General features: G+C 42.8%; 1 protein-coding gene across 1 annotated transcript; it reads left to right on the forward strand.

Annotated features, from left to right (window-relative positions):
* The first annotated feature begins 5,118 nt into the window (after positions 1-5,118).
* On the forward strand, positions 5,119-6,764 carry LOC147898477 (drimenol cyclase drtB-like). Its single transcript, XM_087379871.1, has one exon. The coding sequence runs from the start codon at positions 5,128-5,130 to the stop codon at positions 6,514-6,516; it is 1,389 nt and encodes a 462-aa protein (XP_087235997.1). The 5' UTR covers positions 5,119-5,127; the 3' UTR covers positions 6,517-6,764.
* The last annotated feature ends 9,792 nt before the right edge of the window (positions 6,765-16,556 follow it).

Raw genomic sequence — 16,556 nt, forward strand, 5'->3', positions numbered from 1 at the left:
CCTCTCTCTCTCTCTCCCTCTCCCTCTCTGTTTCTTTCTTCTGCTCTCTCTCCCCTTCTCCCTCTCCCCCCCCTCTCTCTCCCTCTCGCTCTCTTTCTCTCTCTCTCTATCTCTCTCCTTCTCTATGTGTGTGTGTCTCTCTCTCTCAGCAGGGGTGTCCTTTGTCTCTGACACTCTTTGGTCTCTATATCGATGAGTTAGAGATGTACATACACACGATGGGTGGTACAGGTTCTTTACTGGCAGGATCCACAATACCGATTCTCCTCTATGCAGATGACGTGGTTCTTATTTCTTCCTCCCAGCAGGGTTTATAGGCACATCTCCATGCACTCCACAGCTTTTGTCAGGACAAAGGGTTGTCTGTAAACCTTGGGAAGACCAAAGTCATGGTCTTCAACACGTCATACCAGGTTTATGGGAGAGGCGAGTTCTCTTTCACATTTGATGGGCAGGAGGTGGAGCTAGTCAGGGAGTATACATATTTGGGTGCCACATTTAGAGGTCCAGTCTTCACCATGACGCATGCAGCACGAGTCTTCACCATGACGCATGCAGCACGAGATAGGATCAGTAGAGGGTATGCCGCCTTGGCTCTTCTCGAAAAGGCAGTGTGCATAGTCACATTTTCAGCATCCCGACACGAAGTCCCTTACTTTTTGATACGCTGGTGAGACCTGTAGCCATGTATGCTAGCCCCTTTTGGGCGGGAGATCTCAGTGTTGCAGATTGGAGACGAGTAGAGAGGTTACAGATCATCATGTTCTCCAGATTGATCAGAGCGAAGCCCACGGTACCGCATCAGATTACGTTCGCAGAGTTCGGAGCTACACCCCTAGCGCTAGATGCAGCATTTCAGTCAGTTACATACTTGCATAGGATCAGGGCGCTCGGAGACTCAGCAACAGGCAGAGCACGATTACCGTGGCTAGCACTCACATCCTCGCACATCCTCGCAGATGTTAGCAGAGAGAGGTCATACTTTTTGTTGGTACCACACACTCTCCACATGGCTCACCTCACTGGGCTTGGATATGGATAGGCTGCCACCATTCGATACAGCATAGATGCCCCTCACCTCCTCTCACTCGACATGAGCTCAGCCAGGTTATCAGGGCAGATTTGTTGCAGCTACACACGTTTTGCACTTGGGTTCATCCACACGGAGCTTCCTACGAAGATGGCCACATATCGTGACCATTTTCTCAGGATTTCAGAGGATGGCTTCATCATATCCCCAGGATATATCGGCGTTCATATGTCGCACTCACTCAGGATTGCCTTGGGCCAGCTCAGGGTATCTTCCCACAGATTAGACGTTGAGGCTGGCAGGATGCGTCGTACAGCTACCGGACATAGACCCAGGCGAGAGACTAGGATATGCCCTTGTTGCACTATGGGGGAGGTGGAGACTGAGGAGCACTTTGTTTGCAGATGCCCTTTATATTATGAGATCCGTGGCAGATTTCACTATTTATTTGGGCACGGATTTGGACCTCTCTCTCGGATTATGGAGTATGAGGATCAGTATTGCTTAGCGTTGTTCATCAGGGAGATCACCAGATACAGAGAGAGATTCCTCAGAGAGCACCGTCGCATCCCTGCCAGAGACCTGGTTATTCATGAGGAGCAGGACGAGGCGTAGTACCATGAGCACAAAGATCGCCCATCTTGCCAGAGAGCACCGATGGTTCCACCCCGAGGATGTACATATGACATGATCCGGCAGCACCGCAGGATGATCTTACACAGAGGCCGTACCCGTCGCTTTATTTCTAGATGACGGTGGATGATGGCAGATTTTCGGAGGAGATTGCTCCATGGAGACTTGGCACCGCCAGCAGCCCACTTGACACTTGCCCAGATCTTCACACTCATGGCAGGAGGCATGGTCGATGGCCATGACTTCCATCATTTCTTTGGATCACAGACCCCTTAGGGAAGACGATGTTCCTCATCGATGAGGCCACCTAGTTGGTGCATCGTTGATGATGTATTTTCCTTTTGGATGATTTTGTGTCCCATAGGGCCATGTATGGCCTTTCGTGGATCTTTAATTAAAATTTCTTTCTTTCTTTCTTTCTCTCTCTCTCTCTCTCTCTCCTCTTTCTCTCTACTCTCTCTCGCGCTCTCCCTCTTTCTCTATCTATCTCTGTCTTCTGCTCTGCTATCCCTCTCTCCCTCTCCCTCCCCCACCCCCTCTCTCTCTCTCTCTCTCTCTCTCTCTCTCTCTCTCTCCCTCTTTCTCTCTCCCTCTCTCTCTCTCTCCTCTCTCCTCTCCCCCCTCTCTCTCTCTCTTCTCGCTCTCTTACTGTCTTACTGTCTCCCCCCCTCTCTCTCTCTCTTTCTCTCTCTCTCTCTCTCTCTCTCTTATTGTCTTACTCTGTCCCCCCCCCCCTCTCTCTCTCTCTCTCTCTCTCTCTCTCTCTCCCCCCCCCCTCTCTCTCCCTTTCTCCCCCTCCCTCTCTCTCCCTCTCCCTCTCCCCCACACTCTCCCTCTCCCCCTCTCCCTCCTCGGGGGGTCACTCATCATATGTAACCCTATCACATGAGTTCGACAGAAGGATATTTTTTATTCTTAAAATTTATAGAAATAAATATACATAAGGGACTATTTAAAATAGTTTGGAAAAAATTTACAGATTTGTATAGAAAAGGGGTACATTTTATTAATGAAAAAATTTACAGATAAGGATTTTATATAGGCCTTGAATGCACGTGATATAGAGGGTTTATACATAGTGACCCCCCCCCGAGTCTCCCTCTCCCCCTTTCTCTAGACTGTCTCTCTCTCTCTCTCTGTGTCTCTGTCTCCCTCTCACTATTTTCTCTCGTCCCCCTCTCTCTCTCTCTCTCTCTCTCCCTCCCCCCCCCCTCTCTCTCTCTCTCTCTCTCTCTCTCTCTCTCTCTCTCTCTTTTCTTCTCTCTCTCCCCCCTCTCTACTCTCTCTCTCTATGTACTCTCTCTCTCCCTCTCTCTCTCTCTCTCTCTCTCCCTCTCCCCCTCCCCCTCCCCCTCTCTCTCTCTTCTCTCTCTCTCTCTCTTACTGTCTTACTCTCTCCCCCCCTCCCTCCCTCTCTCTCTCATACTTTCTTACTCTCTCCCCCCCCCTCCTCTCTCTCTCTCTCTCTCTCTCCCCCCCTCTCTCTCTATTCTCTCTCTCTCTCTCACTATCTTTCTCTGTCGCTCTCTATGTTCTCTCTCTCTCTCTCTCTCTCCCTCTCTCTCTCTATCTCTCCTCTCTCTCTCTCTCCTCTTCTCTCCGTCTCTGTCTCTCCCTATCTCTCTCTACTCTCTCTCTCTCTCTCTGTCTCTCTCTCTCCTCTCTGTCTCCCTCTCACTATCTTCTCTCTCTCTTTGTCTCTCTCTCTCTCTCTCTCTCTCTCTCTCTCTCTCTTACTCTCTCTTCCTCTCTCTCTCTCTTAGTCTCTTTCTCTCTCTCTCGATGCGTCACATTGTGCGGACTGCATGTCAGATTGCGCAGTGTCAAACTGCATGTGAAACTCACTGTTTGTGAACAGTGAGACTAGCAAACTACAAGGACTAGGTGTGAGACTGCGCGTGGGCAGCTTATGACACGTGGCACCACGTCGCTCGATAAACTAGAGTTGCCTCTGCACAGTCTGCTCCCGAACCAGCATGTGTTTCCGAACCACCACCTCCTTTCCTGAGCCATCACCAAACCTTCATCTTTCTCCCTCCAAACCTCCAAATAAATGCCACATTGGATAGGGCGCGCACCACATGGTTGCCTCTCGTGTGTCTCACCGTCCTTAATATATAGTATAGGAGTTTAAGGGATGGCCTTTCCCTATTCGATCATACCAAACACAACTCTCCCCCAAACACTCTTTGGCCCTCCAAGGGTCTAAGGGATGGAGAGATTAGGTTTTTTGCTAATCATGTCTATCCCATGACTTCTTTTAGTTAATTTGGTCAATTTGACAAGATTAATCTTTGGTTTAGTGGTTGTTTAAGGCTTTATGATGTGCTGCTGATGTGTTCTTAAGGTCAAGTTTTTGTTCTCTTGAAATGCTTTTCTCTTTTGTTGGGTACTTCTCCTTAGAGATGGAGGCTCTCTTTGTCTCTTGTATGATACCACTCTTGCCAAAATAGCCACATCCCCACTTTTATCATTAGGGGAGCATTGGGGTCTCAAAAGGGCCTCATAAGGAATGGGTTAAGAAATGGATTAGGCCTAATGCAAGTCCTCTTGTAGGGTCCAATGGAGTCCTAACCCCCCCTACCTAGGTGGGTTGATCGGGCACCTCTTACACCTAGGAGGGGGCCACCTCTTACACCTCTTACACGAAGGAGGGGGCACTTTTCCCAAAGTCAAATTTTTGAATTTTAAATTTGAATTCCCTCTCTCTCTCTCCCTCCCCCCATCCTCCTCCTTTTGAATTTTGATTTTGGAATTTGAATTCCCTCCTCCTTCCCCCATCCTCCTCCTTGTCTCCCTCCTCCCTCCTCTTCCACACGTCCCATTCCGCCTCATCCTCCTCAACCTCCTCCTCCTCCTTCTCCCTCCCTCCTCCCTCGCCCCCTCCTCCCTTTGTCCACACACCTCCTCCTCCCTCCTCCCATATGCATCCTCCTCCTCCTCCCCCCCTTGCTTCTTTTTCTTGCTCCTCCCTCCTCCCACTCGAATAGGGAAAGGCCATCCCAAGGTTAAACTTTTAATATAATTCAAGGTAGCAACTTGATTTGTCAATAGGAGCATTTATATACCAAAGTTGGACCCGTTGTATTAAAGGTAGCAACTTGATTTGTCAATAGGAGCATCCATATACCAAAGTTGGACCACGTATCGTGAGATTTATAAAAGTCGTCCACGTGAGGTCACGGAGGTGGCTATAAAAGTTGTCCATTGCATGATCTTGGGCTTCACAAGAATCAAAATCTTGCTGCTTCTTGCATTCACCGTCTCATTCCTTCGTCAAAGTCAATCTAATGGCTTCTCCCAGCTTCTCCGGATCAGAAGTCACCCCCGAGCAGCAGCATCAGCTGCTCATTAGCAGCTGTAATGGCTTCAAGAATGTCATCCTAGACATGGGTGGAGTTTTCCTGGCTGCCGCACTCGACGTCGACCACGGCACTGCTGTTCCCCCCCAAATGTTCAGACGCATGCGACGGTCTCACGTCTGGTTCGACTACGAGACCGGGAAGCTGTCCTCCCCGGAGGCTTTTCGTCAACTCTCCCTGCTCATGAACGTAGATGAGGCCGAGGTCAGTAAGCTTATTCAGCGTGCAAGGGAATCCCTCGCGCCGGTTCCTGAACTTGTGCATGCTATCGAGCAGCTGAGCGCCAAAATGAGGGTGTTCTGCATGTCCAACGTGTCCAGAGAGGACTTCGAGTATGTGAGCGACAAATTTCCTTCGATCCTGGCACACTTTGAGAAGGTTTTTACGTCGGCAGATTGCGGGATGCGCAAGCCCCGCTTGAATTTCTTTCGGCATGTGATTAAGGAGGCCAGAATCCAACCTTCCGAAACCCTGTTCGTGGATGACATGCTGGAGAACGTTGTTGCCGCAGAATCTCTAGGAATCAAGTCCGTTTTCGCCACGAACTCAGCGGGAGACACGTTACGGGAGCTCAGCTTGTGTTTGCACAACAAGCAAGAGAAATTGTCCGCTGCTCGGGAATACCTAGCTCGTAACAAAGGACAACTGTCTGTCACGTCCGACGGGATCCGAGTCCGTGAGTCCTTCTGCCATTTCCTCATAGCCGATGTTCTCAACGATGTGCAGTTTCTGCCTGCTCAAGACGTCAAGGACATCGTTTTTAATTTCTTCGGGGATGATAATATAAAGAGGCAAGCAAGAGATCCTCCGGATTACTCTACGAAACAATACATTCACACCCATCTTCCCGACGATATGGACTCCACCTCCAACGCGCTGTCTGTCCTGCTCAAATTCTCCAAAGCGGACGGAAGAATGGTCGCTGCTGCGGTGGAAAGGATGAAGGACCTCGTCGACGAGGATGGCATTCTGCAAGTCTACTTTGATCCGCTGAGGCCCCGGGTGGATCCCATCGTTGCCATCAACATAGTTTTTCTCTTCTACCTTGCAGGCCAAGCTGAGCTGACGAGGACCTCGGAGGAATTCATCTGCAACGTGCTGCTGCACAGGGCATACTTGCGCGGAACCTTGTACTACTCATCTGCTGAGGCCTTTCTCTTCTTCCTGGCACGGCTAGTGCAATCGAACGAGGCCCATTTTCGGGACATCGGGGTGATGGACCTTCTAAGAGAGCGGGTGAGGGAGGTTATGGGATTGGAAGGGGATGCGCTGCAGGTAGCCATGAGGATGTTGGCGTGCGCGAAGTGTGGCATTGCAGTGGGCAAGAGAGATCGGCAGAGGCTGGAGCGGATGCAGAATGTAGACGGGTCGTGGGGAGTGTGTCCCATTTACAAGTATGGAAGCTCTCCCGAGAGCTGGTTTGGAAACCAGACTCTTACAACTGCCTTTGCCTTCATGGCACTCCAGCTCCCGGAAGAACCAGAGCTATGAAGTTGGAGTCTCATTGAGTTGCAAGGAGAAGAAGTGTGATTGAGTTGCAGAGAAGTAAATTTTTGGTGTTTAATATTAGGGAAGAGAAGTATATGTGTTGAATGGATTTTGTACGATTGTAGAAGTTGAAGTTAGGGACATATGTAGGTGATAGAGTGATGTGTCCAATGTGCATAGGAACTGCTCGACTTAATTTTTTCTTTTCTATGTTTTGGGGGCTCATAAATATGGCTGCCATAAATTGTTGTGGGTTCATGGATACGCAAGTGATAATTGTAGTTTTCCATGAGCATTTGAAGCGTCTTTGAATTTATTGTCATTTTAGACATTTAGATGTTAAAATCTCTTTTCATGGTGTATTTTTTGAGTATTTTTTTAAAGATGTGCAAGAAAGTGTTTATGTTCATTATCAGTGGCTTGTTAAAATTATGTAGTGTCTATCAAACTTGGAAATATGTGCTTTTGTAAAGTTTTTCCCTTTTAGAGCATATGTGTGAGAGGGATGCAGCATTATACTTTTGCTCTGAAATAAAATACAAGATCTGCATGATGAGAAGTTGATTAGTGCTTGAAACTTAGAGGCTTTAATGTTTGAAAGTTTTGAGTTTGGGTTTCTTGAAAGCAAATCACATCTCATTGTATTAAATTTTGTGTTTCTTGTACATCAATGTTGTATTTGGTGAAGGATTATATTGAAAGTTTGAGATTTTAAATTTAGTTTTTTTAATGTCTACCATCTTTTTGTAATGTTCAGTCTTTGCATTTCATTTTGGACATCTTATCTACATTAAAGTTCTCTTTTTGTAGTCTAGAAGGTAAAGATTATCATTTTTTAAACTGAATGGTAGTGGCTAGTTTTTCCATAGTGAGTCCTCCACTCTATCTATTGTTCTTGCAACTGAAGGTTGGATAGGAAATTGCTATCATGTTAAAATGCTTTGTTTTAATGGTCTTATTGGAACTTACTTTGCAATACGAAAAATAGGAGTCCATTCTTGGTTTATTTGTGGGTTGTACGCACTTATGTTATTGTATAGTCTTGTGCTTAATCCTATGTTTATGTACTCTGTTTAATCCTATGTTTATTAAAATCTCTTTAAAAATCCTATGTTTATGTACTACATGACGATAGTATCCATACAGTTTCTTTGCCATTGTATGTGGTAATAATTTGAAGACTCCATCTACTTCATTTACAAGTCCATCTTGTTGGTTTATGTTTCTTGAACATAGCTCAATGAGCATTCCCTCTTTTGCTTGTATAGATGTTCTTAAACCATCGATTGCTTTAAGACCTCCCAATATTCTTTGGCTATGACAAGTTGTCTCTATAAAACGATCTATTTGCTCGACTTAGCACATCAGTATTGCCTTATAGAATTTGAAGGATAGACTCATTGCGTTTGTTCATTTGCATGTTTTTATAGAAGGCTTAGGGGGGTCACTATGTATAAACCCTCTATATCACGTGCGTTCAAGGCCTATATTTAAAATCCCTTGTCTGTAAATTTTTTCAATAATAAAATGTACCCCTTTTCTATACAAATCTGTAAACTTTTTCCAAAACTATTTTAAATAGTCCCTTATGTATATTTATTTATGTTGAACTCACGTGATAGGGTTACATATGATGAGTGACCCCCTCGAGATAGAAGAAAGGTATGATCTTGTGGTGGTGGATGGAAACATTTGTTGTTTATGTAGTCGATTTGTTCTTCTGTATGAGTACATTTTTAAAATGAGTTTAACATTCCCATAAAGTCATTATCTCTTTGTCTAATTGTTGTCTTTAGTTTGTAACATTTTGCTTTGGTCCAATGTGTCCTCATTCATTTTAAAGGCCCAAGCATCTTTCAATGGCTTTGCTTGGTAGAAATCACCACAAGTGCTGACGTCCACATATCCAAAGTACTCATCCAAATTTATTTTCAAGGATCGCATGTGAAGGTTTGCAAAGTTAAAATCTCTTCATCCTATGAGTGACATTTCATTAAACATAAGCAATTTTACTTGTTTGTATGATGCACTCAAAGGATCTAGCTTTTGATGCGCTAAGGATGTAATGTTCTTGCTATGCACTAGCAAGTTGAGGGTGAAATGTATATTGGTGCAAGCATCTTTAATATTTCCTTTTTAGTGTATGCAAGCATAAGAACCTTGGAGAAGTTAAGGTCATTGCATAATAGTCTTTCATTGTAATATTTTACTAACCCTTGGACAATGAGAAGAAGAAGATATGTTTTCACTGTGCTAAACCCACCCATCAAGAAAAGGTATATTTTTTTCCTAGGTATATTCTCTTGCATATCAGCACCTTAGGGGGGGTCAATCAAAAATATGTAAGCATAGCACCAGAAGGAATTTTTTAAATCTCCTTTTTACACATTTTCACATATAAAAGGGTATCTTATAAAGGGCGTATTCACAGACTGAATAGAAAAAGGGTGTGTTTTATTCATGATAAATTTACAGATAAGGGGTTTTACAAATAGGCCTTGAACAGCAGACGTGATATGGGATTTTATACATAGTGACCCCCCCAAGATCAACACATCATCTAATATATCCCTATGTTCTTTACTAAGAGATTTTATTAAATTAAATTATTCTTCATTAGGTAACAATGTGCATTTCTTTGTAGGAATGATGAAATTATTTGTTCTTTCATGTCTTTGTAATATAGGAATATCCGGGCCTATATAATATGCGATTTCATTTTGATTTATGTTTTTAGAGATGTAGGTATTGTCTATATCATTTGGGTTGTTTAAGTTCTCTATGTTTTCATCCTTTGTAACAATTCTTCAAAATTCATTGTATAATTTCTCATTATTTATTCTAACATCTTCTCTTGCAAGATAGGCCTTTTTTCATGTGTCAAATACTTTGAGTTCTTGGTTCTCATCAGCTTGTTCTTTATAGTGGTTTTTTGGATTCCTTCCCTTTTGCACATTCCACTTGTGTGATTGTATTATGCTGCAAAGGATGGTGGCAAATGTGTTCCATGTTTTGTTGCTTCATGAATTTGTCAATGATTGTATTTCATGCGCCTATGTTTGTTGAATTGCCTTCTAGTTAATAGTTTATTTTTTCTCTTTATTATTAATGCGTTATTGTGTTTTTCATTTGTATTAATAAATTGAAATTCCCTTGACATTTTATTTAATGGCAATGAAAATGTTATACAAGATGCTAGTCTAGAACTCATTTGTTGAGCATGCAAGAAGGCATTCCACATTTTTTGCATTCTATTCTATGTGCTTGAGTCTTTGTACATGCATTCGTTTATAGTTTGTTTCAACTATGTGGTTCGTATGTTATCCATTTTTGTGATATATGAAGTACAATGTGATGTTGCACCATATGGATCCATAATATTGAACTATATATACATGTTAGATTACCACAAGAAGATAATTATTTTGTTGAAAGAATTTGTGAACATATCTTTGGTTCTCATTTTAAGAACAAAGTTGGCTTTGTTAGTTGAGATTTTATTGATCACATATATAATTCCATATCTAAATTTAATACAAGAAAATAGAAGAAGAAGAAGAACCATTGAGTTGCAAGGAAACATAAGAAGAAGAGGAAGAAAAACCCTTGGATTTGTCTAATGCATGTGCTTTGTGAACGTAGGACTTTTGAAATCATAATTTTGAACATTGAATGATTACTTCAATGATACATAAATATTATGTCTATGCACATGAACCTTATGGTGATTGTGTCAAATGATAGATTAACTATTGTTAATTTCTTGCTAATTTGAAAGAATAACTAAAAACGCGATGTTGATCTAATATAAATTTTTTCCTTTGCTTAGATTACTACTATACCATCAATATGACTTCAAATGTATTTTGGCTTACATAACCCAATGAAACTAATGTGAATACCTATTTCATTAATTTTAGATTGAATCTTAGATTGGCTCATGGGGGACACTATGTATAAATCCTATATACCATGTGCATACAAAGCCAATTTGTAAAACCACTTATTTGTGAATTTTTCATTAATAAAATGCACCCTTTTCCTATTTAGTCTATAAATTTTTCCTTAAATTCCTTTTTATAGCACCCTTTTGTATGTGAAAAATGAAATTAAATATGTCTTGTTAAACTCACGTGATAATCACAAATACTATTGAGTGACTCACTTGAGTAAATTGGTATGGTCTCTTAAAGAATTTCAATAATGCTATTAAAAAACACCTTGGAAGAGTTAAATAAGAAGCATTTGTGAGTTTCTAAAAACCTTTATGATGCGTACCCTCGATTTGAGGTGTGTGAGAAGCCACTTGTGTCTTTGCTTACTTTATATCATTGTCATAAATAAGATCACAATCCTTAAGTATTATTAAGGAATGAGAGATTCTTCTTGAGGAGATGGACCTAAAATTGTACTCTTAAAGTTATATAGTGTTACTCCATTTGCAGTCTATTTACTTAGTTCTTCCTTGTAATCTTTTATTCTCTGGAGCTCTTCCTCCTCTTGGTGCTTATGAGTAGAAAACTCTTCTTCCTCATATTTTGTGATCAATGGTGTTCGCTTATGATCCTTGCAAGCCCTTTGGCATTTAGCAATCCACTTCAATGTACTCGTCATACAATGTACAGGTTTGTGGATATGCCTTCAACAATGCATGCATTATAATCAAGTGAAAGATTTGGAATAAAGTGTTTGGAGAAAGGCTTAATATAATTATTGTTAATGGATGTGGACTTACTTTGTTAACCAATGTATATCAATACAAGATTGCGGGTCAAAAATGAAGAAAATTGAGGTGGGTGGAAACTTGTCACAACTTAAACACAGCATAAACACGTTTAGGTCAGGTCACAACTGAAACACATGGCATCGAATGTAGAACACAAACAATAGAAGTGACACAGATAATAGGAAGGAAAGCCAAAATCTTTATATGAAGAATATGCCTCTTGGACCACTGCAAAGTCCAAACCACTCAATGCTAGAGGTCACAGAGTTGAGAATACGTTGTATTACAAAGGCAACTAAAGTTCAAGATCCTCTTTACAAAATGGGGCAGAATGCCCTATAAATACTCGTTCTTGCAACTTTTGATGATGTTGAGCATTTAACTAATGAAAATTTAAGCTATTGATTACTAAACTACCCCATGGTAGCGGTCCTAAATTGATGATGTAGCATGGCCATAAAGGCCCCGAGTCCTGACAAATGTTGCCTAGCCATTAATTATTGACATTTGCATTTCCAACTAGGCATTAGATAACTCCAGCTAAGGGATGGGAGACATTAGTGTTATCAGAGATGGACCTACTAGAGTTGGGTTGGCCAGCCCGGTAACACTTTGGAACACTCAAGGGATGGATGAAAATCTTTAGTACCATCATAAGGCTAGAGTAATCCATTTAGATGCCTATTGGGGAATAATTATATACATCAATTTAGATAATGCCAAGGCCAAGAACCCAAATGACTAAAACAATGCTAATTTAGAGATGGAAATGACTTGAATGGTGCTATCTGTGGGATCTATGTATCTTGAATGTAGATAATGCTAGGGCCGAGAACCGAAATGACTAAAACAATGCTAATTTAGAGACAGAAATGACTTGAATGGTGCTATCTGTGGGATCTACGTATGTACCAATAGCCAAGTCAAAAGGATGTGATGCATTGATGGCTAGATTCTCTAGTTGGAGTAGGCAAAGGTAGAGGTGGAGCTGCAAGTGGAGGTAGTGCAGCCTGATTCTAGGCATGGCCATGCATGAGTTGGGATAGCTTGGCTAGATACCATGGAGGTTGTGGTATGTTTGCCTATACGAGAAGTTGTGCTAAGCAATGACACCAAAGCATGGTTCTAGGACCACCTAGCTCTGGAAGATGAGGTGGTGCTATAGCATCACTAATTCCCCCTGCAAACTCTACCACTCACGGTAGATGTCTTGGGTGCCCATGTGTAAATCGATTATCTCCTTGTTGAGCTTAGCTTACTCCTAGATGATCTTGAGGATCTACTACAAATTAGTGCCTTTGTTCCACCCATGAGGCTTTCATGTCAGTGGGGACATTGGGATAGTGGATGGGTTGGAGGTGGGGTGGTTGGATCCTGGTTGGCTCTATTTGATCCAAGACGGATCAAGTATGGTTTTGAGTAACTAAAGCCGATGCTCCAGCATGTGTTTCACTTGCTTGAGGGAAATAATTTGCCTATCTAACTCATGCTCTTTCTTGCTCCAAGCCTTACTCTCTAGGTTGAAATGGAGTTTGTCCACTCAAGCTCCACCTTGGTCACACATCATAGGCCACATCAGCCCCTACATTCTACCTCATACTTTCCACCTCATACTTTCCACCTCATACTACCACCTCATACTTTCCACCTCATACTTGCCACCTCATACTGCCACCTCATACAAGAATCACACATCATCATCTTGGTAGGTTCCATGTCATGAGCATGCATGAGGCCATGTCATCTGTGTTTTTCCACATTAGCGTCTCCCTCCATGCATGTACAAAACATCCTGCCATGTGATCATGCACTCTCATGCATGTAAGGCAGTGGATGGGGTCTAATGCATGATGTAGTGTACATGCATGCATGCATACATGATGTTGTAACATGAAAAATGATGTATTATGTTATCACATATTAAAATCTTATGCCCACTTAATTTACATTAGAATAGTCATATAGTTATATCCTCTTCTCCTGTGGTAAGCCGGTTTAATTAAATTAAAATCAAATAATTAAACTTATATTTAATTATATATTGTATAGTTGTATATTGCTGGCTCTTTCCTACTGCTTTCGTAGGAAGAGCTGGGTTCTCTCAGTATGTAGGGTTCCGAGGCTTTTTGTCACCTACAGATATATTAGAGTTGTCGATTGTAGTATACGTGTAGCTTAGGACCTCGAGTTGTGTTCTCGTGAGAGACGTAGGCTTAGGTATGGTAAGCAAACAAAGTGCATGCATGTGTAAAAGGAACGTGTATCATCATGATTGAGGTAATGAAGGCTTTTGCCTTCATTGGGGGTTGTAGGGTTTAGGAGGAGTTTAAGGGTTAGAAGGAGGTTCCAGGGTTCAGAAGGAGGTTCCAGGGTTAGAAGGAGTTCTAGGGTTTAGCAAGAGGTTCCAAGGTTCAGGAGGAGGTTCCAGGGTTCAAAAGGAGGTTCCAGGGTTAGAAGGAGGTTCCAGGGTTTAGAAGGAGGTTCCAAGGTTCAGAGGGAGGTTTCAAGATTAGAAGGAGGTTCCATGGTTTAGAGTAGAGTACATGGTGGAGAACTCGTCTCCCTCATAGATCATGGAGTTTAAGGGTTGAGGAACAAAGGGTTTAGGGGGAGCATAGGAGTGCGAGAGAAAGAAGGTGTAAGAGCATGGGGGAAAGAAGAGAGTGGAGGGAGGAGGAGGGAGGAGGAGGAGAGAGGAGGAGGAGGAGGAGGAGGAGAGAGGAGGAGGAGGAGGAGGAGGGTAGAGCAGGAGGGAGGAGGAGAGGGAGAGGGTGGGTTGCAAGGTTGGAGGAGAGGGGAGGAGGAGTTGTAAGGTTAGGACATGCTTTTGGACGTGGAGTGCAAGGAAGCATGGACACTTGAGACAAATGCTTGGAATACCAAAGTAGACTCAACACAATGCCCCAAAGAGTCTGGGCTTCATTCCATTATGGGGTATTTATACAAGTTAGAGAGCTTCTCTCTTTGCATGTAACACAAAGTTGTAACACAAAGTTGTATCACATTCTCTTTCTACATAAGTTCATGTTGGCACAGAGTCAACATACTCCCGAATCCATTTTATTACCCGTCCTCAGGTTTTGGCTTATTGTGATCACATACCTGGGTTGCCATGTTTTTAGTCCAGTGGCTGTGGAACTTGTGTCGTGCCAGTCGATCCTGCTGTAAAGCCTTAGCACCATGCAAATTTTGTGCAGTTTCCAGGTAGCCTGTATACACCATTTGCTCGAATAGAGATATGTGGCGTGCCTCTAAGAAGATCACTCTTTGATAGAGCTAGCTTGTAATTAGCTTGTAATCTGAGCATCTACCCTTTCATTGGGATTAAAGCTGAGTGGAGGCAAATGGGAATCAAGGTAACATGGGAACTCCAGAATGAATTCCAAAGTTTTACAAAATATAGCACTTTGGCGAAGGAAGCGATCAATGTTGCTGCGCATTTTTTGTTCATGCTGCTGAAGTGCTCGGACCATTGTGCCTTAGATATTCCATTCTACACCAGAGTAGGGTTCGATCATTGGCCAATTAATGACTCGATCTTTAGCCAAAGTGTGTATGTTGGCTTCCCATTTTTTACGCCATGGAACTGCATAGAACTTGGGATGGGTTCTGAGACATGGAGGTGCCCATGAGTACTCCTTTCAGAAGATCACATCAAGGAGCTTGGAACGGCGCCAATCAGGTTGTGGATCCAACTTGCTAATCCAACCTTCACTAATTTGGCACTGACGAAGGTTGGTAGGAAAGTTGTCCAGGGTCCACCATCCACCTCGAGTTTTCATATCAAGATATTTGCTCCAAAATTCCTTGATTGGGTTACTGGGAAGTGGTATCTCATCAAAATCATACCCATCATTGGAACTTGGCATGGGTGTACGAATTGGATTTATCGGATCTTGATATTCAAAATCAAATATTGTATCATTTTCTATTGATGGAAGCACGAGAAGTGTCAGAGGTGATGATAGGGCAGGGAGAGAATCGAGGGACATTGGGGAGAAATATGGCAGAGTGATAGTGGCAGAAGGGGGAGCAGAGGGGAGGGGGGGAAGAACTGGGCAAATGGTTTGAGCAGCTTGGTAATCCTCAAGGGTAGGATTAGCAAGGGAGGGGAAAAAGCTAGGTGTGAGGGGCTCGTAAGTTTGTGACTATTGGGTTAGTTAAAAATGGTGAGAGGCATGAGCAAAGAGACGATGGAGGGAATAGATGTTAGGATGGAGCTCGGGGAAGGTTAAGAGGGTGGTTGCAGCAAGGGGAAGTGAGGTTATGATGTTGGCAGAAAGAGTGGTTAGATATGGGAAGTTGGATGTGAGATAGGTCTTGTCATCTTCCGACACTTCTTTTTGCTGGTGCGATGGAATGATCATCTGCATGGGTGGGATGTCGGTTATGTCGTGCTGTGCAAATAATAGGGATGCCCGTTGTAGCAATGGCAACAAACCTGCAATAACCCTGAGGGGACGACTACCCATGAGGCACACATATGCAATGAAAGCATCCGTCCTGAGTGTTATAAACCCGGCGGGTGTGATTTTTTTGTGAGCTTTTTGTCATGAGCTTTTTTTCAATTTTCATGAATATTGTGAGCTTTTCATTCACCTGAGAGAGAGAGAGGGGGAGGGGGGGTTTCATGGAGTGGGGTGGGTGGAAAGTTTGGGTTATGGTTGCAGTTAAGAGGAGAGAGGGGGGGGAGGGGAGATAAAGGAAAAGGGGAGGGATGGTCGCATGGGTAAAGTGGCATGGAGAAGGGAGGGGAGGGGAGTTGGAACATATATTTGTTATTATAGTTAGAGGGGGAACTTATAAGGTATGCAAAGAGGAGTGCAAGGAGGAGAGAGAGGATGAGGAATGTGAAACTTATGTTCATCTACTAAATGTAAAGGGGAAGGGAGAGCATATGGGAAATTTGTTCATTTTCAAAGTGTATAATTTGATAGATTTGACCTCATATTTGGATTCCTCGTCAAATTCTGGTCATTTTGAGTACCAACATGACCATATTCCGATAAAAATTGGAAAAATGGTATTTTTGTCATTTTGGCCTGTTTTGGGCCTATTTTGAGTCTGCGCTAGGCCCAAAACAGGCCAAAATGACAAAAACACCATTTTTCCAATTTTTATCGGAATATGGTCATGTTGGTACTCAAAATGACCGGAATTCGACGAGGAATCCAAATATGAGGTCAAAAGTTTCAAATTATACACTTTTAAAATGAACATATCTCCCATAGTTCCTCCCTTCTACTTTGAATATGGACATATCTTCCATAATTTTTTGCCTCCTATTGCCACTCATATTCGCCCCCCCCTTGTGCAT

Source organism: Dipteris shenzhenensis, chromosome 9 (assembly GCF_047967505.1).
Source record: "Dipteris shenzhenensis isolate YYH24624 ecotype China chromosome 9, Dip_SZ_1.0, whole genome shotgun sequence".
NCBI classification, from domain to species: Eukaryota; Viridiplantae; Streptophyta; class Polypodiopsida; order Gleicheniales; family Dipteridaceae; genus Dipteris; species Dipteris shenzhenensis.

Excerpts from the sequence above, each read along its gene's own strand:
- LOC147898477 (XM_087379871.1), top strand. The coding sequence starts at position 5,128 with ATGCGACGGTCTCACGTCTGGTTCGACTACGAGACCGGGAAGCTGTCC.